Source organism: Takifugu flavidus, chromosome 1 (genome assembly GCF_003711565.1).
Source record: "Takifugu flavidus isolate HTHZ2018 chromosome 1, ASM371156v2, whole genome shotgun sequence".
Classification (NCBI taxonomy): domain Eukaryota; kingdom Metazoa; phylum Chordata; class Actinopteri; order Tetraodontiformes; family Tetraodontidae; genus Takifugu; species Takifugu flavidus.
The window spans coordinates 10,879,655-10,906,723 of record NC_079520.1 but is presented as its reverse complement, the minus strand read 5'-3'; the positions used below and the strand labels follow the sequence as shown (position 1 = coordinate 10,906,723).

At 44.2% G+C, this 27,069-nt stretch overlaps 2 protein-coding genes across 23 annotated transcripts in view; both read left to right on the top strand.

Moving 5' to 3' along the window:
* LOC130537971 (nipped-B-like protein) overlaps nt 1-27,069 on the top strand; it is a 68,974-nt gene that overhangs the window by 19,806 nt on the left and 22,099 nt on the right. For 5 of the 22 annotated variants that reach the window (XM_057055213.1, XM_057055163.1, XM_057055171.1 and 2 more), the window contains one exon: nt 13,946-14,143. In XM_057055213.1, coding sequence (XP_056911193.1) covers nt 13,946-14,143 — 198 coding nt within the window. Of the gene's footprint in view, nt 1-10,220; nt 11,682-12,263; nt 12,558-12,940; nt 13,193-13,945; nt 14,144-23,411; nt 23,535-23,597; nt 24,538-24,697; nt 25,003-25,599; nt 25,894-26,281; nt 26,534-26,712; nt 26,809-27,069 lie in introns of those variants that run through there. The other 17 variants (XM_057055204.1, XM_057055233.1, XM_057055196.1 and 14 more) reach the window with 14 other exon arrangements.
* Nucleotides 7,789-10,074, top strand: LOC130538095 (kelch-like protein 6; the record flags this gene model as incomplete). Its single annotated transcript, XM_057055348.1, has 5 exons — nt 7,789-8,253; nt 8,481-8,718; nt 8,981-9,183; nt 9,355-9,568; nt 9,657-10,074. Coding segments are annotated over 5 exons (1,440 nt in total), but the record flags the coding sequence as incomplete, so codon positions are not given.

The following is a 27,069-nucleotide window of genomic DNA, read 5'->3' as shown; positions in this document are numbered from 1 at the left end:
ATTCTGTGGATGCATGATGACAACAAAGTGGTCGAGTTCAATGGCAAAGAAGAAGATGTGTATGGCCCATTTAAAAACAGAACCACTCTTGACTGGCACTCTGCAGAGCTGCATCTGACCGACCTCAGATCTGAAGACAGCGGATTGTATGAATTGGAATTATACATGCAAAAGAAATCCTATTTCTATTATTATACTTTGCAGGTTATTGGTGAGTATTTCTTTGCTGATACTTTACTGAACCAGAGTGAAAGATTTGTAATAGATTAAAAGAAAATTAACTGATTTATCTTCTGAAAGAACCTCAGTAAAGTATAATTGAGCAGTTTAATTTTGTAGCAGTTTTATGTAGAACACGACCGAGTGAAGCAGCTGAACTTCACTTTGTTCAGATTTTCACTTTTGTTTCATCATTTTCACAAGAATTTGTGGAATATGTTTCAAATAATTCCATTAAATCCTAACGTACTGCTGCCCGTTACTGCTGACTCTGATCTCTGGCTGTTTATGATGGCCTTGTATTCAGTAATTATATTTTAATAGTTTAAACCACTCACTGTGACAAATGCATCATTACTTTCTGTCTTCCTAAAGATAAAGTTGCTAAACCAACAATCACCTGTGAGACAAACTCAAGCAAGAGCTCAAATCTATCTGGACTGCTGACGTGCTCAGCACCTCAGCCTGATATTGAGTACGAGTGGTTCTTCTATGGAAACACCCAGCCGGGCCCTCAGTTGAGGATATTTCTGGACAATAAGCATGATGAACGAGTGTACAGCTGCCGCGTGAGCAACCCCCTGAGCAACGAAACTGCTGAATTCACTGCAAAGGATTGTTACTCTGGTAGGATTTGATGTTGCTTTACTCCCAGTTTACCCAGCTTAACTTTTGAGTGTGCTTAAATGGGCTTAGCACCACTTCCATCTTACCATTTTAGCTTTTGCCCCTTTACCAGTTGAATGTTTCAGCTAGAAACAGCTTTAAAGGCTGAACCTTGGGTGACTTTTGGTCTTCTGTGCAGGTGAAACTTCACCTGTAGTTTTGGCTGCTGTCCTGCCTGCAGTCGTCCTGCTGCTGGTGCTGGTGGTGTTGGTGGTGGTGCTGGAGCTGGCATGTGTAAAGATCTGCAGACGATACTATAAATGATAAATGATTAATATTGCAGTGGATTGTGAATTTTAACTTTAAGGACGGGACAATCAAACGGAGGATAAAATACAGAAAGGATTTGATGAAAATGCAGAACTGGTCACTGCGGTGATGGAGCAAGTGGTGATGGAGCAATATCGCCTGCTGTCTCAATATGAACGAGATCGAGCTGAGAAGGAGGCATCTGATCTGGAATCTTCCACTGAACAAACAGGTTTGGAGTCTGTCTTTATTATTTTATTCCACAAATCTGATCAACTTGAAAGGTTTTAGAAGGAGCTGATTGATAAACTTAGTTTGTTCTGTTCCACATGATATAATCTTCCTCCAGCTGTGTGCTAACATTTTAAGAGTCGGAAGAAATACAAAAGACTCAAAAATCTAGTAAATAAACAAACTACACACCAACTGAAATTAACAAGTATATTTAATCTTCTTTTAATGAAACATTTTCATTTTGTGATGCACAAAAACTTTGAACGCTAAACTCAGAACTCAGTGATCTTTATTCACTTTATTGATGGAGAGTTCCAAGTCTAGAAAATTATTTTAGAGCTCCACAGGAGAACGGCTTTTCAACCAAACTTTGTACATCTGAATCACAATGAACCCCCAAACTGTCTATTCCAGTTTTCCGGTGGATATGTAGGTTAAACACTTGGTATTAACAATGTTTTCTTTGTTGGATTGGAATTCTGTGGCCTGCAGACACTCTGACTGCACCACAGCAGCAATATACAAACGTGGGGAAAAACTTCTCACATCCCCATCAGGCAGCCAATAATGGCTAGTTCGTACTGTTAACAACAAAATGGTAATATTTAATATGTATAATTCAATACGGTAGAAATCTTGTTTCAAAACAGCTTGATGGTATCGTTAACAAAAATATTCTGTACAAAACAACTTTAGTTTTCTCACTTTTGCATCTTTTATTTTAGAAAATAAATCTTTGGCCCCTCAATATAATTGTTTTTAGGATTTCGGACCCTATTTGTTGAATGATTTAAAATATCTTGATTCTTTTGAGAATTCTGAGTTGCATCATATTTCTGTTTCTTTCAGCATCGGAGAAGGAAAACAAAGAGCAGTTTATTCATTCAGCTGGTGAAGACAGAGAAGTCGGCTCAGCTCAGGTCATCAAAGAACCGGACACAAGTTCTACAGAAGCTGATCAATCAGTTGACAACAGTTCTGGAGAAGCTGATAAATCAGTTGACAAAAGTTCTGGAGAAGCAGATAAATCAGTTGACAACAGTTCTGGAGATGCTGATACATCAGACATTCAGATAAACTTGACGTCATTTCATACTGGTGCTGTTTCGTGAGTCATTTCCAGTCATCCCAGTCAGAACCAGAGGAGGGAACCAGACCAACAGTTTCTTCAGGAGAAGAAGAATAAAAAGAAATTACAAGCGATCATGATGACAAAGAACAAGTCTAGAATGTGAATGAATGCGTCATCAGAACAACAAATGCAGATGAGATGATCCGAGTGTTGCAGGTAGAAACGGCACCAAGATGCAATAATGGAGGAACCCAGCAGGAGATCTTATTTTTTAGAAATCAGCTCAGGTCCACAACAAGATGCAGCATTCAAGTAATCCAGGAAGTTATTCCACAGTGTGATAATCCACAGAGAACCGGGACAGGGACGGGGACAGGGACGGGGACAGGGACGGGGACAGGCAGGAGCACAACACAAAGAGTGATGTGCCAGACAGGAGGTTTGAGCAGGTGTGCTGGATGATGCTGAGCAGCAGAGAGAAGACAGAGTGGGCTAGATTACAGGGTGGAGCAGGAGCAGACTGAGACAGAGGTCTGCAGACTCTGAAGACCCAGAGATGGACAACAGGAAGCCAACTGAGAACAATACAAAAGCAGCTTTGACTTTAAGTATATTCATCACTCAGGTATCTCAGTGGGCTGTTTTCCCTTTTTCTGACAAATATTTTTTAACCTTTTTAAGGACTTCAGTAAAACTGTTCCATGAGATATTTGATAGTTTTATTAGAGTATGAGGACATTTAGCTAATTAAGCTCTATGTTCTGCATTTGTTTTGTACAATAGAGAAATATTGTGTTTTTGTTGGTTAAACCTGCAAATGTCTGTCGGTATTACAGTCAAATATTTTATCGAAGAAATCTGAGATTTGAATCTAAAGAAGCATGAAAACTCCTCATGAGAGACACAAACACCAAAGGATTATCAAGTCTTCCAAATTGAAGACACAAGCTTTGATATTTGATTGTTGGGCATTATTGTTATTACTAATCTAATAATATATGTGATTGTTTTTAAGTGTGGAAATTCAGCCTAAAAGTTGTTTTACTGTTAAAATAGTTGTTTTCTTATTTTTAAAGCTGGCTTTATACAAAGTGCTGTGGAGCTCAATCTCCAACTGTGGTCTGATTCACGAGACAAGGTAACACGCCTTGTGTTGAAATCTCCAATATTTTAGTGAGTGCATCACTTCAGCTGCGACTGGAGCAGATCAACAAACCCTGACCAGACTGCTGTGCTTGGACAACAGTGGTTCCACCAGCTGCAGGACAGTGGGACATGACATTGTGTGGAGCTCAATTAAAAAAAGGGAGGGGGGCATTGGATTCATCCTGTGCAGAAAACTTTGGTTCATCTATTAAAGTGCTCTTACTCGTGAAGATGTTGCTGTATTTCATGTTTAAAGTGTTGTTTGTTCTAGAAGCTGAGCGGAAACCTTTAAATTAGGATGCAGTAGGATTTACGTCGAACCCACAGAAGGACATGCTCAAGCTGACATTTAAGTCTGATTCCAGCAGGCTGAAGCAGTACATGCTGCCCTGTGAAGCAAATACACCAGATGAAGTAGCTTCGACGACAGCTCGTGTTGTTGGAGGAGAGAACGGATTGCTAACATCGCGTCCGACAGGAGGAACATCAAAAACATCAGACCGCGAGTTACCATTTTACACGGAACACAAGACACTTTGAAGAGCAGACATCGGTGCGGAGGATCTTAAAATTTTAAGTTTTATCGATCTCGCGGAGTCACCTGCCCGCTGCTAGCGCCGGCTTGTTTTTAGCCACGGTGCTAACCTGGACTCACCTCCGTGTGCTGGCACGGTGCCTAGTGTGGCTGTCCCCCGGCTCAGGCTGCAGGCATGATGGCGGTGTGTGAGTCCTGCCTCCCCACGTTCTCCAAACTGAGGAGAGCATCTCCGGGCTCCAGTCCGAACTCAAGGAGAGGGACACATTCATACTCGAGTCATCTGCTGTCGCCTCGACCCAGGAGAAACATATCGCCCGTTTGAGGTCCGAGGGACAGGGTCTGCGGGTCGACCTGCTGGACCTCTCCACTGTTGCTATGTCCCAGGCGAAACAAATCGCCCTCCTGAAGGCATCCGGCGCTGGTGACCGGAGCACGACGGCCACGAATGACACCACCCTGCCATGGACCGGGTCCATCAACGCTGAAATTCCAGCTACAGCACCGGCGGAGTCCCGCCGGCACCGCCATGGAGCCATGCCCAAAGGAGCGGCTCATTCCACCTCCTTCCTCCGCCCCACGGAGTCGCAGGGTTTCATCGCCAGGGACGGAGCAGGAGCCCTCGTGAGCTCAACACCGCTCAAACCAAAGGAACCCTGGTCGGTGGTGGCCAGGGGCGCTGGGGCCCGTCCATCTCCCCCTCCTCCACCCCTGTATCTGCCACTGGATAACAGGTACGATATCCTAAGCCTGCAGGACTTCCCTCCCGTGGGCGCTTGTTCCAGCTCGCCTCCTGGTCCTGTCCGTCCAGCTGGCTCTCACCAGACGAGGAACCAGAGTCAGCTCGCTCGACATGGCCCCCCGCTACCATCCTGGTCAGGAGCAGCCACGACCCGGCGCCACCATCCCCAGGCTCCTCGCCGCCACCGCCGCACCTCCAGACCTTCTGTCACCCCGGTGCCCGTGTTGCGGAGGTTACATCCTCGGCCCTGCAGCTGAGTGCACAGCACCCCTCGGCCTCCACGCTGGTTCTGGAAGCCGGCATCAATGACCTCAAATTTCAGCAGTCGGAGGTTCTGAAGCAGGACTTCATCTCCCTGGTGGACCGTCTGCTGGACACGGGGAAGCGGCTAATTATCTCCGGCCCGCTTCCCCCACCTCGCTACGGTGACGTCATCACCAGCCGCCTTCACCAGCTGCACCTGTGGCTGAAGGGGTACTGCTTGGGCAACAGTATCCCCATCGTTGACAATTTTGCTGCCTTTTTAAATAGACCCCATCTTTTTAAACGGGACGGCCTTCACCCAAACCATGAGGGGTCCCGGCTTCTATCTTTGAACATTGACTTGACTGTCCGTTCCTGCACAACATCCACCTCCTGACTATTGGTTAAAACACATGCACACCAACACTCTGCCCCCCACTCGCACTCACATATACGCTCACCCCCCCCACGCCCCACCATACATGCCCCTCCACCACTACTCCCATGTCTGCCATCAACATCACAGATCATTCACTCCATTGACCCCATCATTTCATACGGACAGATCCCAGGACTGTTCCCAGACGTGACGGTGCTTTTATTGTTCCTATAAAAAGACACAGGATGAGCGCACGTCCGGCGCGGACATAAAGATGGCCGTGCTGTACGTGCGCTCTCTTTTAAATAAATCTTTTATAATAAACGACTTAATTTTAGACAGAAACCTTGATGGTATTCTTCTTACTGAGACATGGCTTGGCACTGATGCACCTGCTGTTCTCACAGAGGCTTGCCCCCCACATTTTAACTTTTTATTTTCTACAAGGGGGGGCAGGAAAGGAGGTGGAACCGCCTCAATAACAAGGACCCAAATGTCTTCACGCGAGGTCTCTTTTAATACGTTTCCATCATTTGAGCATCATGTGTTTGTTTTTAGCAGCCCTCCTATTTTAAGCATAACAGTTTATAGACCACCCCAATACTCCACCTCTTTTATCAGTCAATTCTCGGAATTTTTATCAATCATTTACGCTAAATACAATAGGATTTTAATAACTGGTGATTTTAATCTACACATCAACAACACCGCGGACCCAGTGTCCAGAGAATTCTTAAACCTCCTTCACAGTTTGGATTTTAAACAACATGTCACGCAGCCGACCCACAACAGAGGTCGCACCCTGGACCTGGTCATAACCTATGGCCTGTCCGTGGGTGGGTCCTCTGTTGGGGATCTGGCAGTGTCGGACCACTCGTGTGTCTTTTTTAACATCACCAGTTTTAACCAGCGGGGGGCCCTGTGGGAACGGTGAGGAGACGCTACCTGACTCCTGAAGTGGCTGCAAATTTTATCCAGATTTTACAGAGCACTCCTGCAGAAATTTTACCAGCACTGTGTGATTTTATTGTTGACACTTTTAACAATAAATTAAAGTCAACGCTGGACTCTGTGGCTCCACTTGTCACAAAAACTGTAAGAACAAAACGTGCACCACCGTGGAGAAATGAAGAAACTAGAATACTGAAAAGAACCTGCAGGAGTGCTGAGAGGAGGTGGAGGAAATCCAAGCTGACCATTCATAAAGAAATATTTTATCAACACCTCAAAACCTACAATAACACAATCAAGCAGGCAAGAACCTCTCATTTCAAAAAACTAATTGACAATAAAAACAACCCCAAATTTCTATTCCACACAATTGAGCTTTTAACCAATGGTAATTTTAACAGGTGCCCTACAACAACAACTGACACCCTCTGCGAGGCCTTTGCAGACCACTTCAGGAGTAAAATCGATAATATTAGATCCAGTCTTTTATCACAGCAAATTTTAATCAACAACACTCCTGGATCATTGCTTTCACCTGAGGAGACACTGGAGAGTTTTGTCCTGGTTGATGCGAGGACACTTGGTCGAGTTTTCTCCCAAGTTAGGCCCACAACCTGCCTTTTAGATCCAATTCCCACACCGTTTTTCAAAACATTTTATGGATTCTTTGAGGAGCATCTTCTATATATGGTGAATTGCTCTCTTCAGACGGGTGTCTTCCCCACCTCCTTTAAAACGCGGTGGTGAAGCCCCTTCTGAAGAAGAGCAATCTAGACCACAGCGTTTTAAATAACTATCGGCCAGTATCCAACTTACCATTTTTAAGTAAAATTTTAGAAAAACTTGTTTTTAACTAAGTGACGGGGACAGGGACAGGGACAGGGACAGGGATGGGCACTTTTTTGCATAAACTGGTCTTTAAGATGAGACTTTTCTCCCCGACACTGACTTCAAATATTACTTTGTGTTTTTATTCACTAAAAATAAGAACAGGAGCCTTGAAGGCCTTTAAACGCGCACATGAGCCGCCACGTTTGACCTTTGAATATTCTAAAGCTGTTGATATAGTTCATCACAAATGTTACGAGCTGCATCCTAAAGTTCCTGTTGTGTGGAACTACAATGAAAAGCTTCTACTTGATGTTGTCAGGCTGCGGAAAGTGGAAGTGAAAGTAGGCAGTTGTTTACATTCTGTCAGTTTCCCATACTGCACAGCTGTGCACCAGCGCAGATGTTTGTATTGATTTAATTCATAATTCAAACAAAGAACATCTTTAAACCTTCTTTAGTGGGTTTATAGGTTCAAACATTTAGATGATCAGATTTCTTCAGAGTGATCTTTCCTGGTCTGATCTTGTCTCCTGCAGTTCTTGCGTGTGGTCGATGCATGCGCCGGATTCCTCAGCAGGTCCCTCCATCTTGAAAGCTGCATCGGGATCCTGAACCTTGCTGACAGCCACGTCCTGACCAGCCTGAAGACCGGCGCCCAGGACTACATCGTCTCCAAGTTCTCGCAGGTGGTTCAGCAGCGGGACTTCCTGGAGCTGCCGGCGGACTCACTGGAGAGCGTCCTGCAGAGGGACGACCTTGATGCTAACTGTGAGGAGTGTGTGTTTGAGGCCGTGACGCGCTGGGTGAGGGCCCGGCAGGATGAGCGCTGCCCTCTACTGGCCAGGTTGCTTTCACACGTGCGCCTGCCACTCCTGGAACCTGCGTATTTCGTGGAAAAAGTGGAGGCAGATGAACTGATTCGCAGCTGCACTGAGGTTTTTCCTTTGATGCAAGAGGTCCGCCGCTATCACCTCACAGGGAGGGGGGTCAGTACACACACAGGCTTTAACTAATTATATGGTCAGATAAAACATTAGATAAAACCATGAGTGGAACCGACTACTACTGTCTTCACTCCAACCAAATTTCATGAAAATCTTGGTTATGAAACTAAGTCCAGGCTGAATAACTGGTGTGAAAGTAACTAAAAACCATCCTTGGGTTTGAGAAAAGCCTTCCAACTCATCGAAATTGGTGCGATTTTTTTCCCCAGGTGGTCTCGGAGCGCACCAAACCGCGCGTGCAACATTTTATGTCAGAGGTGTTTCTGATCATCGGAGGCTGCGCCAAGGACGAACACTTCGTCTCCACTGTCACCTGCTTGGACCCGCTCCGGCGCAGCAGGCTGGACGTGGCGAGGCTGCCGATCACAGAGATGGAGGACCAATCCCAAAACCGGAAATGGGTGGAATTTGCATGTGTCACTTTCTGCAATGAAGTTTACATATCTGGTAGGACAAATGGCCTCAGTTTCATCTTTTATATTCTCGTATTAACCCTGACACGTCATGGTCACGGTCCCAGCCAGCGTAAAGAAGCAAACGTTCTGTTCACTCACATGGTATTACGACATATTTGGACACTGGGGACGCAATAATGACCTTTTTCTTTTCTTATAATGCCAACTTTCATCGTGAATCCTTCCTTTTTAGACCTTTTCTGTTTCTTATGGTGAAAGCTGAGACGGTTTCTCTCTTATTCCTGTTGTTTCAGGAGGTAAAGACACACAGCACGAAGTCTGGAAGTATAACGGTGCCCTGGATAAATGGATCCAGGTTGAGGCTCTGAAAACTGGGCGCTGGAGACACAAGATGGCCGCTCACGATGGGAAGGTGTACGCACTGGGCGGATTTGATGGTGTTCAGAGGCTCGCCAGCGTGGAGGCCTACGATCCCTTCCACAACTGCTGGACACAGGTGGACAGAAATCAGCAGTGTTAATATAAATATAATCTCTGTTACAACAGTTGCCATTTTTAGAATTACTATTATATTTATTAATTGCCTCATTGCCGACAAAAAAGGGGGGAGGTGCATGAGGGCTGAGTGAGTATGGCTATGAAATAAAGCCTCTTCCTGTACCTGCAGGCCACGCCTCTTGCTGTAGGCGTCAGCTCCTTTGCTGCTGCCTCCTTTGACAGATGGATCTACGTGATCGGTGGTGGTCCAAATGGAAAACTGGCCACAGATCAGGTCCAGCGTTGGGAGCCAGGAAGAGACTTCTGGGAAATGCGGGCGCCCATTCCAGTGGAAACCAAATGCACCAATGCAGTCGCGTTCAACGGCTGCATTTATGTAGTTGGTAGGAGGCTGTCATCCCGCTAATCAGTCTTAATTTGATCGTTCTAAGTCTTAACATGGTCGCTGTTGAATCCTGGCTCTCCTCCCAGGTGGTGCCATGCATGCCATGTACTGCTATTCGCCTCTGTCCGACTCCTGGTCGCTCATCACACGCCTTGGCGAGAGGGCGAGCTGCGCCATCGCTGCCTGTAATAACAAACTCTTCATCACGGGGGGGCGGGACAACAAGAACCAAGTCATCTCCACAGTGATGTGCTGGGATGTTGACCAAGCTGTACTCACTGAAGAGTGTATTCTACCCATGGGGGTGTCGCACCACGGCAGCGTGACACTAATGAAGTCATACACTCACATACACAATAACGGCTGCCTCAGAGACTTGACAGCGGTGGAGGATGGTAGTTACTGATTTAAAATATTAGAAATTGATCACTATACTTACTCCTTACCCTGCAGATGGTAAATAAATATGCATATTTAAACCTAAAAATAAATACTTGAACGGTACGTGTAACTTTCAATGAGGAACCAAAGCCCTGCAGCACCTGGTGTTTATTCACACTTGTTGTTGCGCGTGTCTTCCTGTCATCTAATCTTAACTTTTTAATTGAATTTGAAATGAAATGTATATGCGGCAATGCTAAACTGAGACAGAGAAACAGGAAAGACATTTTAAGGAAAAGAAACTGAAGCAGAGCCGCGGATGAGGGATCCCCCCTCGCTGAGAACAGAGACTTTAAATACGGAATTTATCTTCATTTCTACACGGTAAGACTGTCATCTGTCCACTTAATATTTATAATGTGCAATTTAAAAAAAAACGAGCATAAAACAAAAAACAGGCCAACACTACGCAGCAAAAAGTGTGATCTTGTTTTGGGGAAGTCATGAAAATATCCGAAAAGACGTTTACACAACATGAAATCTGCACTCACATTTGTTCTTGAATCCATGTGGATGTACAGAATATCATGTAAAATGCACCTAGTCCAGCTACTGAAGTGCACCGATGGCATTGAAATATAAAAGTTTAGTTTTTAAAGGTTTTGTTTAACCCCTACTTTCACAAGAAATGTCTACGAAGCAAAAACGAAACAAATCTTTTAACTGGTTAATTAGTCTAGTTTTGATTTTTTCCATAATTGCACAAGTCAATGTCCATATGGGGTCTAGTAACTAATAAAATAATAAACATTACCAACAACCAGGCTTCCAAATTCATAGACCCACCAATGGATAGTTGAGATACATAAAGAGGAATTCACAAGACTATGGAGCAGTAGATTTTATATAGCTTTTGTTAATTTAAATAAATCCGGAATCTCAACTTTTATTTTACCCATATATTTTGAAAGACTAAAGATGTTCGGGTCTCCCATCAAACTCTTGTTAGCAATCAGACGAAGTGATTGATCAACACCTTTAATCGATTTATTGATCGGACCAATCTGCCTTTCGACAGCACGAAAAAGGTTTTAACCCTTGTGTGGTGTTCGGGTCTGTGGGAATTGTTTTTATTAAAAGAAAAATGATAAAATTAATTAATTTTATCACCTAACTGTTATATTGAACCTTCATCGATGATTCAACAGAAATAAGTAAGGAAAATCAAAATACCACAATGAGCATATTTTTTTAATCACGTGAATATAGAATCACTCATTGGCAGTGTTCATTTTTATATTGCAGGATAGCAAAGTTATTAATTTAAGATGATTTTGCCTACAACTTTTTAGCTGTAAATAAAATCATTTCCCCCTCATCACTTCCTCCATTTTGTTCCTTCTTTTTGAGCAGGAGGCAGGTGGCTAATGGCCCATGAATGAGCTGCAGGTGTGCAGGGTCTGGTGGGCGTGGCCAGGTAGTAGCCCCGCCCAGTCAGGGAATACACACCAGGGCAAAGTCTGGGGCAAAGTCTGTGCTGACACAGGAGGCCCGGGGAGAGGGAAATACGAAGGGCTCCGAACATGGATGACGGCAGGTGGCGGATACTTTCGCTTTAATACGAATTAAATACTGAATATTAAATTTACTCTCACCTGCGCTATTGTGTGCTCCTGGAATGGCTCCTCGGGTTTTCCAGGCTTTTTTCCTGAATGTGACCTTCTGCCTCGGTGAGTCTTTCTGGAGGTGATTGTTGTGCTGATTCATGCCTCGTTTGAGCTCTCGGAAAATAACCAATCATTTGATTCATTCATATTTTTTTCAGTTGTAAAAGTTCCATTTTATCATATCGCTGTGGTTTGAGTGTAGTAATATTTCTGTGATAAGAATTAAGAGACTTCCTAACTTCTTTCTTCTCTCTCTCATACACACCCACAGTTATGAGACAATATGGCGGCTTTTATTGGTTAATACTGCAGCTATGTGATTTTCTCGGTGACCCTTCAGTTGCTGTTTTAGAGATTCCATCTGTTGTTTCTGACAGCAAACTTTTTTTCCTGCTATTGTTCATTTGAAAGCTAGCTGCTGTCCGTCAACATTACTGGTCCAGAACTGTGTTTTATTGGATCAGAACAGGCTCACTGATTGTGGGTGATGTTGTCCACGGCTGGTCCTGAGTGGTTGAACAATTTGATGAGAGGAAATGAAAATGGAATAAAAACTAGATGAATATTCTGGTTTTGTCCAAACTCAGGTGCTTGAGCAACCATAACCCTTGTTTTTATTTTAACGCTCCTCTGTTCTGTTTCTAGTTGCTGTACAGTCAATAAAATATGGTCTCAAGGGTCAGGAGGTGAAATTAAAGCCACAGATCCAGGAGCAGCAGCCTGATCTGATTCTGTGGATGCATAATGGGATGGTGGTGGTTGTGTCCAATGGCAAAGAAGAAGATGTGTATGACCCATTTAAACACAGAACCACTCTTGACTGGCCCTCTGCAGAGCTGCATCTGACCGACCTCAGATCTGAAGACAGCGGATTGTATGAATTGCAATTATACATGCAAAAGAAACCCTATTCCTATTATTATACTTTGCAGGTTATTGGTGAGTATTTCTTTGCTGATACTGTACTGAACCAAAGTGAAAGATTTGTAATAGATATTAAAAGAAAATCATTGATTTATCTTCTGAAAGAACCTCAGTAAAGTATAATTGAGCAGTTTTATTTTGTAGCAGTTTTATGTAGAACACGACCGAGTGAAGCAGCTGAACTTCACTTTGTTCAGATTTTCACTTTTGTTTCATCATTTTCACAAGAGTTCGTGAAATATGTTTCAAATAATTCCGTTAAATCCTAACGCACTGCTGCCCGTTACTGCTGGCTCTGATCTCTGGCTGTTTATGATGGCCTTGTATTCAGTAATTATATTTTAATATTTAAACCACTCACTGTGACAAATGCATCATTACTTTCTGTCTTCCTAAAGATAAAGTTGCTAAACCAACAATCCTCTGTGAGACAAACTCAAGCAAGAGCTCAAATATACCTGGACTGCTGACGTGCTCCGCACCTCAGTCTGATATTGAGTACGAGTGGTTCTTCTATGGAAACACCCAGCCGGGCCCTCAGTTGAGGATATTTCTGGACAATAAGCATGATGAACGAGTGTACAGCTGCCGCGTGAGCAACCCCCTGAGCAACGAAACTGCTGAATTCACTGCAAAGGATTGTTACTCTGGTAGGATTTGATGTTGCTTTACTCCCAGTTTACCCAGCTTAACTTTTGAGTGAGCTTAAATGGGCTTAGCACACCACTTCCATCTTACCATTTTAGCTTTTGCCCCTTTACCAGTTGAATGTTTCAGCTAGAAACAGCTTTAAAGGCTGAACCTTGGGTGGACTTTTGGTCTTCTGTGCAGGTGAAAGGTCATCTGTAGTTTTGGCTGCTGTCCTGCCTGCAGTCAACCTGCTGCTGCTGGTGCTGGTGTTGGTGGTGTTGGTGGTGGTGTTGGTGGTGGCAGGTGTACTGATCTACAGACGATGTTGTAAAGGTATTGGAATAAATGTAGGACTGACACTTGTTTTTATAAATGATTAATATTTCGGTGGATTCTGAATTTTAACTTTCAGGACGGGACAATGAAACGGCTGAAGAGGGTGAAAGTCAGCTGCCTCTGGCATCTTCTCCTATTAAAGGTAAAGCTGCTGAATACAGGTCTGATATACTCAAAGATTTTATTTCTATGGTATATTTTTGCATTATGATGCACAAAAACTTTGAACTCTAAACTCAGAACTCAGTCATGTTTACAGGAACAACTACTGACATTAATCATAGTTTTATGGTTTTAATCAACATTTTGATCAAAACTATTTATTTCTGTTTCAGAATATTGTAATAAACTGAAAGTGTTGGTGGTCTTAGACAAATATTTGGTGTAACTGGGAGCAACAGGTAGTTTCACCTGATTGAAATGTGTTTTTATTCCAGAAGGTGAAAGTCAGGTACAAGATGAGGCACCAAAACAGGGTAAGACATTAATGCTCCCTCTTCTCACAAGCAGACTCAGTGGAGCTGATGTTCTCCTGTTTAACACTGTTCACTCAGGTGGCATCAGACGTCTTAGAGACAGGTTTCAGCTATTTGGTGCTCAACAGACTCCAGCCAACAGCCACAGAAACCACCGAGGTTCAGTCTTTTTAACCTTTGTCTCTTTTCCTGTTTACTTGCAAATTCCTATAGTTAAAGTCAAATTTATTTGCAGGAATTGTTCTGTTCTAAATCCTGAAATTCAAGTTTAAACTCCTCCATATGAGAGGACATCATATGTATAAACCAGCGTATTTTTGTAAACTGTGTATTGGTTTGTTTCTTCATTGGTTCAGATTTCCGCCCTCAATCACAACAGAGAGAGGCCTCGTCAGGGTCAGAAAGGAAGTGATGAAGGTACAAAACTGGTCACTGAGGTGGTCTCAGATAAACCAGATCCAGCTGAGAAGGAGGCATCTGGTCTGGAATCTTCCACTGAATAAACAGGTTTGGAGTCTGTCTTTATTATTTTATTCCACAAATCTGATCAACTTGAAAGGTTTTAGAAGGAGCTGATTGATATACTTAGTTTGTTCTGTTCCACATGATATAATCTTCCTCCAGCTGTTTGCTGAATTTAAGAGTGGTAAGAAATACAAAAGTGTTACGAACGGTTGTACCAGGACCCGAAAGCAGGCAGCACACAGTGGCGGATCGTCTCCCAAGAAACTTTATTGAAGATCACAGGAGTGTATTTAACTCACAAGAGATGGAGTCCACAATAAGTTCTAATTCCAAGCCAGAAAGGCAAACTCACAGCAAACAATCCCAAGCGGGGTCAAAAAGTAGTTCGAGAAAAGAATCCAAACGATAGTCCAAAAATCGAGTTCCAAATAATCCACACAGGAATTAGTCTCTACGAGAATCCGGGAAGGTGTAGTCGGGGTTTTTGGAATCAGCCAAAACACGCCAACGCTGGCAAGCCGTGAGAAGAGTCCATAAATAGGTGGCTTGATCACCGATAGTCTGCAGGTGTGCCAGTCCCCGGCACCACCTGCGGCTGGGACGTGGCTCCACCACGCCCCCTGCAGGGGGAAAAAACACAATAGAGTTCCCAGAAGCTGGGAACCTGACACAAAAGACTCAAAAATCTAGTAAATAAACAAACAAACTACACATCAACTGAAATTAACAAGTATATTTAATCTTCTTTTTATGAGATATTTTCATTTTGTGATGCACAAAAACTTTGAACACTAAACTCAGAACTCAGTGATCTTTATTTACTGTATTGATGGAGAGTTCCAGGAGTTTTAAAGTCTATAAAACTCTTTTAGAGCTCCACAGGTGAACGGCTTTTCAACCAAACTTTGTACATCTGAATCACAATGAACCCCCAACTGTCTAATCCAGTTTTCCGGTGGATATGTAGGTTAAACACTTGGTATAACAATGTTTTCTTTGTTGGATTGGAATTCTGTGGCCTGCAGACACTCTGACTGCACCACAGCAGCAACATACAAACGTGGGGAAAAACTTCTCACATCCCCATCAGGCAGCAATAATGGCTAGTTCGTACTGTTAACAACAAAATGGTAATATATAATATATAATACGTATAATTCAATACGGTAGAAATCTTGTTTCAAAACAGCTTGATGGTATCGTTAACAAAAATATTCAGTACAAAACAACTTTAGTTTTCTCACTTTTGCATCTTTTATTTAGAAAATAAATCTTTGGCCCCTCAATATAATTGTTTTTAGGGTTTTGGACCCTATTTGTTGAATGATTTAAAATATCTTGATTCTTTTGAGAATTCTGAGTTGCATCATATTTCTGTTTCTTTCAGCATCGCAGAAGGAAAACAAAGTGCAGTTTATTCATCCAGCTGGTGAAGACAGAGAGTCGGCTCAGCTCAGGTCATCAAAGAACCGGACACAAGTTCTACAGAAGCTGATCAATCAGTTGACAACAGTTCTGGAGTAGCTTGTGCTGTTTTATGAGTCATTTCCAGTCATCCCAGTCAGAACCAGAGGAGGGAACCAGACCACAGTTTCTTCAGGAGAAGCAGAATAAAACTAAATTACAAGCGATCATGATGACAACGAACAAGTCTAGAATGTGAATGAATGCATCATCAGAACAACAAATGCAGATAAGATGATCCGAGTGTTGCAGGTAGAAACGGCACCAAGATGCAATAATGGAGGAACCCAGCAGGAGATCTTAATTTTTTAGAAATCAGCTCAGGTTCACAACGAGATGCAGCATTCAAGTAATCCAGGAAGTTATTCCACAGTGTGATGATCCACAGAGAACCGGGACGGGGACAGGGACGGGGACAGGGACAGGGACGGGGACAGGCAGGAGCACAACACAAAGAGTGATGTGCCAGACAGGAGGTTTGAGCAGGTGTGCTGGATGATGCTGAGCAGCAGAGAGAAGACAGAGTGGGCTAGATTACAGGGTGGAGCAGGAGCAGACTGAGACAGAGGTCTGCAGACTCTGAAGACCCAGAGATGGACAACAGGAAGCCAACTGAGAACAATACAAAAGCAGCTTTGACTTTAAGTATATTCATCACTCAGGTATCTCAGTGGGCTTTTTCCCTTTTTCTGACAAATATTTTTTCACCTTTTTAAGGACTTCAGTAAAACTGTTCCATGAGATATTTGATAGTTTTATTAGAGTATGAGGACATTTAGCTAATTAAGCTCTATGTTCTGCATTTGTTTTGTACAATAGAGAAATATTGTGTTTTTGTTGGTTAAACCTGCAAATGTCTGTCGGTATTACGGTCAAATATTTTATAGAAGAAATCTGAGAGTTGAATCTAAAGAAGCATGAAAACTCCTCATGAGATACACAAATACCAAAGGATTATCAAGTCTTCCAAATTTAAGACACAAGCTTTGATATGTTATTGTTGGGCATTATTGTTATTACTAATCTGATAATAATGTGATTGTTTTTAAGTGTGGAAATTCAGCCTAAAAGTTGTTTTACTGTTAAAACAGTTGTTTTCTTATTTTTAAAGCTGGCTTTATACAAAGTGCTGTGGAGCTCAATCTCCAACTGTGGTCTGATTAACGAGACGAGGTAACACGCCTTGTGTTGAAATCTCCAATATTTTAGTAGTGAGTGCATCACTTCAGCTGCGACTGGAGCAGATCAACAAACCCTGACCAGACTGCTGTGCTTGGACAACAGTGGTTCCACCAGCTGCAGGACAGTGGGACATGACATTGTGTGGAGCTCAATTAAAAAAAAAAGGGGGGGGGGGCATTAGATTCATCCTGTGCAGAAAACTTTGGTTCATCTATTAAAGTGCTCTTACTCATGTGAATATGTTGCTGTATTTCATGTTTAAAGTGTTGTTTGTTCTAGAAGCTGAGCGGAAACCTTTAAATTAGGATGCAGTAGGATTTACGTCGAACCCACAGAAGGACATGCTTCAAGCTGACATTTAAGTCTGATTCCAGCAGGCTGAAGCAGTACATGCTGCCCTTTGAAGCAAATACACCAGATGAAGTAGCTTCGACGACAGCTCGTGTTGTTGGAGGAGAGAACGGATTGCTAACATCGCGTCCGACAGGAGGAACATCAAAAACATCAGACCGCGAGTTACCATTTTACACGGAACACAGATCACTTTGAAGAGCAGACATCGGTGCGGAGGATCTTAAAATTTTAAGTTTTATCGATCTCGCGGAGTCACCTGCCCGCTGCTAGCGCCGGCTTGTTTTTAGCCACGGTGCTAACCTGGACTCACCTCCGTGTGCTGGCACGGTGCCTAGTGTGGCTGTCCCCCGGCTCAGGCTGCAGGCATGATGGCGGTGTGAGTCCTGCCTCCCCACGTTCTCCAAACTGAGGGAGAGCATCTCCGGGCTCCAGTCCGAACTCAAGGAGAGGGACACATTCATACTCGAGTCATCTGCTGTCGCCTCGACCCAGGAGAAACATATCGCCCGTTTGAGGTCCGAGGGACAGGGTCTGCGGGTCGACCTGCTGGACCTCTCCACTGTTGCTATGTCCCAGGCGAAACAAATCGCCCTCCTGAAGGCATCCGGCGCTGGTGACCGGAGCACGACGGCCACGAATGACACCACCCTGTCATGGACCAGGTCCATCAACGCTGAAATTCCAGCTACAGCACCGGCGGAGTCCTGCCGGCACCGCCAGGGAGCCATGCCCAAAGGAGCGGCTCATTCCACCTCCTCCTCCTCCGCCCCACGGAGTCGCAGGGTTTCATCGCCAGGGACGGAGCAGGAGCCCTCGTGAGCTCAACACCGCTCAAACCAAGGGAACCCTGGTCGGTGGTGGCCAGGGGCGCTAGGGCCCGTCCATCTCCCCCTCCCCCGCCCCCGTATCTGCCACTGGATAACAGGTACGATATCCTAAGCCTGCAGGACTTCCCTCCCGTGGGCGCTTGTTCCAGCTCGCTCGCCTCCTGGTCCTGTCCGTCCAGCTGGCTCTCACCAGACGAGGAACCAGAGTCAGCTCGCTCGACCTGGCCCTCCGCTACCATCCTGGTCAGGAGCAGCCCACGACCCGGCGCCACCATCCCCAGGCTCCTCGCCGCCACCGCCGACCACCGCCGCCGCACCTCCAGACCTTCTGTCACCCCGGTGCCCGTGTTGCGGAGGTTACATCCTCGGCCCTGCAGCTGAGTGCACAGCACCCCTCGGCCTCCACGCTGGTTCTGGAAGCCGGCATCAATGACCTCAAATTTCAGCAGTCGGAGGTTCTGAAGCAGACTTCATCTCTCCCTGGTGGACCGTCTGCTGGACACGGGGAAGCGGCTAATTATCTCCGGCCCGCTCCCGCCCCCCACCTCGCTACGGTCGGTGACGTCGTCACCAGCCGCCTTCACCAGCTGCACCTGTGGCTGAAGGGGTACTGCTTGGGCAACAGTATCCCCATCGTCGACAATTTTGCTGCCTTTTTAAATAGACCCCATCTTTTTAAACGGGACGGCCTTCACCCAAACCATGAGGGGTCCCGGCTTCTATCTTTGAACATTGACTTGACTGTCCGTTCCTGCACAACATCCACTTCCTGACTATTGGTTAAAACACATGCACACCAACACTCTGCCCCCCACTCGCACTCACATATACGCTCACACCCCCCCCCCACGCCCCACCATACATGCCCCCCTCACCACTACTCCCATGTCTGCCATCAACATCACAGATCATTCACTCCATTGACCCCATCATTTCATACGGACAGAAACCCAGGACTGTTCCCAGACGTGACGGTGCTTTTATTGTTCCCATAAAAAGACAGGATGAGCGCACGTCCGGCGCGGACATAAAGATGGCCGTGCTGAACGTGTGCTCTCTTTTAAATAAATCTTTTATAATAAACGACTTAATTTTAGACAGAAACCTCGATGGTATTCTCCTTACTGAGACATGGCTTGGCACTGATGCACCTGCTGTTCTCACAGAGGCTTGCCCCCCAGATTTTAACTTTTTATTTTCTACAAGGGGGGGCAGGAAAGGAGGTGGAACCGCCTCAATAACAAGGACCCAAATGTCTTCACGCGAGGTCTCTTTTAATACGTTTCCATCATTTGAGCATCATGTGTTTGTTTTTAGCAGCCCTCCTATTTTAAGCATAACAGTTTATAGACCACCCCAATACTCCACCTCTTTTATCAGCCAATTCTCAGAATTTTTATCAATCATTTATGCTAAATACAACAGGATTTTAATAACTGGTGATTTTAATCTACACCTCAACAACGCCTCGGACCCAGTGTCCAGAGAATTCTTAAACCTCCTTCACAGTTTGGATTTTAAACAACATGTCACGCAGCCGACCCACAACAGAGGGCGCACCCTGGACCTGGTCATAACCTATGGCCTGTCCGTGGGTGGGTCCTCTGTTGGGGATCTGGCAGTGTCGGACCACTTTTGTGTGTTTTTTAACATCACCAGTTTTAACCAGCGGGGGGCCCCTGTGAGAACGGTGAGGAGATGCTACCTGACTCCTGAAGTGGCTGCAAATTTTATCCAGATTTTACAGAGCACTCCTGCAGAAATTTTACCAGCACCGTGTGATTTTATTGTTGACACTTTTAACAATAAATTAAAGTCAACGCTGGACTCTGTGGCTCCACTTGTCACAAAAACTGTAAGAACAAAACGTGCACTACCGTGGAGAAATGAAGAAATTAGAAAACTGAAAAGATCCTGCAGGAGTGCTGAGAGGAGGTGGAGGAAATCCAAGCTGACCATTCATAAAGAAATATTTTATCAACACCTCAAAACCTACAATAACACAATCAAGCAGGCAAGAACCTCTCATTTCAAAAAACTAATCTCTGACAATAAAAACAACCCCAAATTTCTATTCCACACAATTGAGCTTTTAACCAACGGTAATTTTAACAGGTGTCCCACAACAACAACTGACACCCTCTGCGAGGCCTTTGCAGACCACTTCAGGAGTAAAATCGATGATATTAGATCCAGTCTTTTATCACAGCAAATTTTAATCAACAACACTCCTGGATCATTGCTTTCACCTGAGGAGACACTGGAGAGTTTTGTCCTGGTTGATGCGAGGACACTTGGTCGAGTTTTCTCCCCAGTAAGGCCCACAACCTGCCTTTTAGATCCAATTCCCACACCGTTTTTCAAAACATTTTATGGATTCTTTGAGGAGCATCTTCTATATATGGTGAATTGCTCTCTTCAGACGGGTGTCTTCCCCACCTCCTTTAAAACGGGGTGGTGAAGCCCCTTCTGAAGAAGAGCAATCTAGACCACAGCGTTTTAAATAACTATCGGCCTGTATCCAACCTACCATTTTTAAGTAAAATTTTAGAAAAACTTGTTTTTAACTAAGTGACGGGGACAGGGAGAGGGACAAGGACAGGGACAGGGACGGGGATAGGGAGAGACAGGGATGGGCACTTTTTTGCATAAACTGGTCTTTAAGATGAGACTTTTCTCCCCGACACTGACTTCAAATATTTACTTTGTGTTTTTATTCACTAAAAATAAGAACAGGAGCCTTGAAGGCCTTTAAACGCACAATGAGCCGCCACGTTTGACCTTTGAATATTCTAAAGCTGTTGATATAGTTCATCACAAATGTTACGAGCTGCATCCTAAAGTTCCTGTTGTGTGGAACTACAATGAAAAGCTTCTACTTGATGTTGTCGGGCTGCGGAAAGTGGAAGTGAAAGTAGGCAGTTGTTTACATTCTGTCAGTTTCCCATACTGCACAGCTGTGCAGCAGCGCAGATGTTTGAATTGATTTAATTCATAATTCAAACAAAGAACATCTTTAAACCTTCTTTAGTGGGTTTATAGGTTCAAACATTTAGATGATCAGATTTCTTCAGAGTGATCTTTCCTGGTCTGATCTTGTCTCCTGCAGTTCTTGCGTGTGGTCGATGCATGCGCCGGATTCCTCAGCAGGTCCCTCCATCTTGAAAGCTGCATCGGGATCCTGAACCTTGCTGACAGCCACGTCCTGACCAGCCTGAAGACCGGCGCCCAGGACTACATCGTCTCCAAGTTCTCGCAGGTGGTTCAGCAGCGGGACTTCCTGGAGCTGCCGGCGGACTCACTGGAGAGCGTCCTGCAGAGGGACGACCTTGATGCTAACTGTGAGGAGTGTGTGTTTGAGGCCGTGACGCGCTGGGTGAGGGCCCGGCAGGATGAGCGCTGCCCTCTACTGGCCAGGTTGCTTTCACACGTGCGCCTGCCACTCCTGGAACCTGCGTATTTCGTGGAAAAAGTGGAGGCAGATGAACTGATTCGCAGCTGCACTGAGGTTTTTCCTTTGATGCAAGAGGTCCGCCGCTATCACCTCACAGGGAGGGGGGTCAGTACACACACAGGCTTTAACTAATTATATGGTCAGATAAAACCATGAGTGGAACCGACTACTACTGTCTTCACTCCAACCAAATTTCATGAAAATCTTGGTTATGAAACTAAGTCCAGGCTGAATAACTGGTGTGAAAGTAACTAAAAAACCTCCTGGGTTTGAGAAAACCTTCCAACTCATCGAAATTGGTGCGATTTTTTCCCCAGGTGGTCTCGGAGCGCACCAAACCGCGCGTGCAACATTTTATGTCAGAGGTGTTTCTGATCATCGGAGGCTGCGCCAAGGACGAACACTTCGTCTCCACCGTCACCTGCTTGGACCCGCTCCGGCGCAGCAGGCTGGACGTGGCGAGGCTGCCGATCACAGAGATGGACGACCAATCCCAAAACCGGAAATGGGTGGAATTTGCATGTGTCACTTTCTGCAATGAAGTTTACATATCTGGTAGGAGAAATGGCCTCAGTTTCATCTTTTATATTCTCGTATTAACCCTGACACGTCATGGTCATGGTCCCAGCCAGCGTAAAGAAGCAAACGTTCTGTTCACTCACATGGTATTACGACATATTTGGACACTGGAGACGCAATAATGACCTTTTTCTTTTCTTATAATGCCAACTTTCATCGTGAATCCTTCCTTTTTAGACCTTTTCTGTTTCTTATGGTGAAAGCTGAGACGTTTTCTCTCTTATTCCTGTTGTTTCAGGAGGTAAAGACACGCAGCACGAAGTCTGGAAGTATAACGGTGCCCTGGATAAATGGATCCAGGTTGAGGCTCTGAAAACTGGGCGCTGGAGACACAAGATGGCCGCTCACGATGGGAAGGTGTACGCACTGGGCGGATTTGATGGTGTTCAGAGGCTCGCCAGCGTGGAGGCCTACGATCCCTTCCACAACTGCTGGACACAGGTGGACAGAAATCAGCAGTGTTAATATAAATATAATCTCTGTTACAACAGTTGCCATTTTTATAATTACTATAATTTATATTAATTGCCTCATTGCCGACAAAAAAGGGGGGAGGTGCATGAGGGCTGAGTGAGTATGGCTATGAAATAAAGCCTCTTCCTGTACCTGCAGGTGACGCCTCTTGCTGTAGGCGTCAGCTCCTTTGCTGCTGCCTCTCCTTTGACAGATGGATCTACGTGATCGGTGGTGGTCCAAATGGAAAACTGGCCACAGATCAGGTCCAGCGTTGGGAGCCAGGAAGAGACTTCTGGGAAATGCGGGCGCCCATTCCAGTGGAAACCAAATGCACCAATGCAGTCGCGTTCAACGGCTGCATTTATGTAGTTGGTAGGAGGCTCTCATCCCGCTAATCAGTCTTAATTTGATCGTTACAAGTCTTAAAATGGTCGCTGTTGAATCCTGGCTCTCCTCCCAGGTGGTGCCATGCATGCCATGTACTGCTATTCGCCTCTGTCCGACTCCTGGTCGCTCATCACACGCCTTGGCGAGAGGGCGAGCTGCGCCATCGCTGCCTGTAATAACAAACTCTTCATCACGGGGGGGCGGGACAACAAGAACCAAGTCATCTCCACAGTGATGTGCTGGATGTTGACCAAGCTGTACTCACTGAAGAGTATTTCTACCCATGGGGGTGTCGCACCACGGCAGCGTGACACTAATGAAGTCATACACTCACATACACAAGATAACGGCTGCCTCAGAGACTTGACAGCGGTGGAGGATGGTAGTTACTGATTTAAAATATTAGAAATTGATCACTATACTTACTCCTTACCCTGCAGATGGTAATAAATATGCATATTTAACCTAAAAATAAATACTTGAACGGTACGTGTAACTTTCAATGAGGAACCAAAGCCCTGCAGCACCTGGTGTTTATTCACACTTGTTGTTGCGCGTGTCTTCCTGTCATCTAATCTTAACTTTTTAATTGAATTTGAAATGAAATGTATATGCGGCAATGCTAAACTGAGACAGAGAAACAGGAAAGACATTTTAAGGAAAAGAAACTGAAGCAGAGCCGCGGATGAGGGATCCCCCCTCGCTGAGAACAGGGACTTTAAATACTGAATTTATCTTCATTTCTACACGGTAAGACTGTCATATGTCCACTTAATATTTATAATGTGCAATTTAAAAAACAAAAACCAGCATAAAACAAAAAAACACTACGCAGCAAAAAGTGTGATCTTGTTTTGGGGAAGTCACGAAGATATCCAAAAAGACGTTTACACAGCATGAAATCTGCACTCACATTTGTTCTTGAATCCATGTGGATGTACAGAATATCATGTAAAATCGGCTTCCAAATTTATAGACCCACCAATGGATAGTTGAGATACATAAAGAGGAATTCACAAGACTATGGAGCAGTAGATTTTATATAGCTTTTGTTAATTTAAATAAATCCGGAATCTTAACTTTTATTTTACCCATATATTTTGAAAGACTAAAGATGTTCGGGTCTCCCATCAAACTCTTGTCAGCAATCAGACGCAGTGATTGATCAACAGCTTTAATCGATTTATTGATCTGACCAATCTGCCTGTCGACAGCGCGAAAAACAAAAATAGGCTTTATTAACCCTTGTGTGGTGTTCGGGTCTGTGGGAATTGTCTTCACTTTTTATTAAAAGAAAAATGATAAAATTAATTAATTTTATCATTTTCTTTTAAAGACAGCCTAACTATTATATTGAACCTTCATCGATGATTCAACAGAAATAAGTAAAGAAAATCAAAATAACACAATGAGCATATTTTTTTAATCACGTGAATATAGAATCACTCATTGGCATTAAGTTGATTTTGCCTACAACTTTTTAGCTGTAAATAAAATCATTTCCCCCTCATCCCTTCCTCCATTTTGTTCCTTCTTTTTGAGCAGGAGGCAGGTGGCTAATGGCCCATGAATGAGCTGCAGGTGTGCAGGGTCTGGTGGGCGTGGCCAGGTAGTAGCCCCGCCCGGTCAGGGAAGACACACCAGGGCAAAGTCTGTGCTGTCATAGGAGGCCCGGGGAGAGGGGAATACGAAGGGCTCCGAACATGGATGATGGCAGGTGGCGGATACTTTCGCTTTAATACGAAGTAAATACTGAATATTAAATTTACTCTCACCTGCGCTATTGTGTGCTCCTGGAATGGCTCCTCGGGTTTTCCAGGCTTTTTTCCTGAATGTGATCTTCTGCCTCGGTGAGTCTTTCTGGAGGTGATTGTTGTGCTGATTCATGCCTCGTTTGAGCTCTTGGAAAATAACCAATCATTTGATTCATTCATATTTTCTTAAACTATTTTAGTTGTAAAAGTTCCATTTTATCATATTGCTGTGGTTTGAGTGTAGTAATATTTCTGTGATAAGAATTCAGAGACTTCCTAACCTCTTTTCTTTCTCTCTCTCATACACACCCACACACAGTTATGAGACAATATGGCGGCTTTTATTGGTTAATGCTGCAGCTATGTGATTTTCTCGGTGACCCTTCAGTTGCTGTTTTAGAGATTTCATCTGTTGTTTCTGACAGCAAACTTTTTTTCCTGCTATTGTTCATTTGAAAGCTAGCTGCTGTCCGTCAACATTACTGGTCCAGAACTGTGTTTTATTGGATCAGAACAGGCTCACTGATTGTGGGTGATGTTGTCCACGGCTGGTCCAGAGTGGTTGAACAATTTGATGAGAGGAAATGAAAATGGAATAAAAACTAGATGAATATTCTGGATTTGTCCAAACTCAGGTGCTTGAGCAACCATAACCCTTGTTTTTATTTTAACGCTCCTCTGTTCTGTTTCTAGTTGCTGCACAGTCAATAAAATATGGTCTCAAGGGTCAGGAGGTGAAATTAAAGCCACAGATCCAGGAGCAGCAGCCTGATCAGATTCTGTGGATGCATGATGACAACAAAGTGGTTGAGTTCAATGGCAAAGAAGAAGATGTGTATGGCCCATTTAAACACAGAACCACTCTTGACTGGCACTCTGCAGAGCTGCATCTGACCGACCTCAGATCTGAAGACAGCGGATTGTATGAATTGCAATTATACATGCAAAACAAATCCTATTTCTATTATTATACTTTGCAGGTTATTGGTGAGTATTTCTTTGCCGATACTTTACTGAACCAAAGTGAAAGATTTGTAATAGATATTAAAAGAAAATCAACTGATTTATCTTCTGATAGAACCTCAGTAAAGTATAATTGAGCAGTTTAATTTTGTAGCAGTTTTATTTAGAACACGACCGAGTGAAGCAGCTGAACTTCACTTTGTTCAGATTTTCACTTTTGTTTCATCATTTTCACAAGAGTTTGTGGAAAATGTTTCAAATAATTCCGTTAAATCCTAACGTACTGCTGCCCGTTACTACTGCTGACTCTGATCTCTGGCTGTTTATGATGGCCTTGTATTCAGTAATTATATTTTAATAGTTTAAACCACTCACTGTGACAAATGCATCATAACTTTCTGTCTTCCTAAAGATAAAGTTGCTAAACCAACAATCACCTGTGAGACAAACTCAAGCAAGAGCTCAAATCTATCTGGACTGCTGACGTGCTCAGCACCTCAGCCTGATATTGAGTACGAGTGGTTCTTCTATGGAAACACCCAGCCGGGCCCTCAGTTGAGGATATTTCTGGACAATAAGCATGATGAACGAGTGTACAGCTGCTGCGTGAGCAACCCCCTGAGCAACGAAACTGCTGAATTCACTGCAAAGGATTGTTACTCTGGTAGGATTTGATGTTGCTTTACTCCCAGTTTACCCAGCTTAACTTTTGAGTGCGCTTAAATGGGCTTAGCACCACTTCCATCTTACCATTTTAGCTTTTGCCCCTTTACCAGTTGAATGTTTCAGCTAAAAACAGCTTTAAAGGCTGAACCTTGGGTGGACTTTTGGTCTTCTGTGCAGGTGAAAGTTCACCTGTAGTTTTGGCTGCTGTCCTGTCTGCAGTCGTCCTGCTGCTGGTGCTGGCAGGTGTAGTGATCTACAGACGATATTATAAAGGTATTGGAATAAATGTAGGACTGACACTTGTATTATAAATGATTAATATTGCAGTGGATTGTGAATTTTAACTTTCAGGACTGGACAATCAAACAGAGGGTGAATGTGAGATGCCTCTGAGATGATTGTGGACTTCAGGAAAATCACAGCCCCTTTGCCCCCCCTTGCCCTTATGGACTCCCCCGTCACCATCACGGACTCCTTCCGCTTCCTGGGCACCACCATCACCCGGGACCTTAAGTGGGAGCCGAACATCAGCTC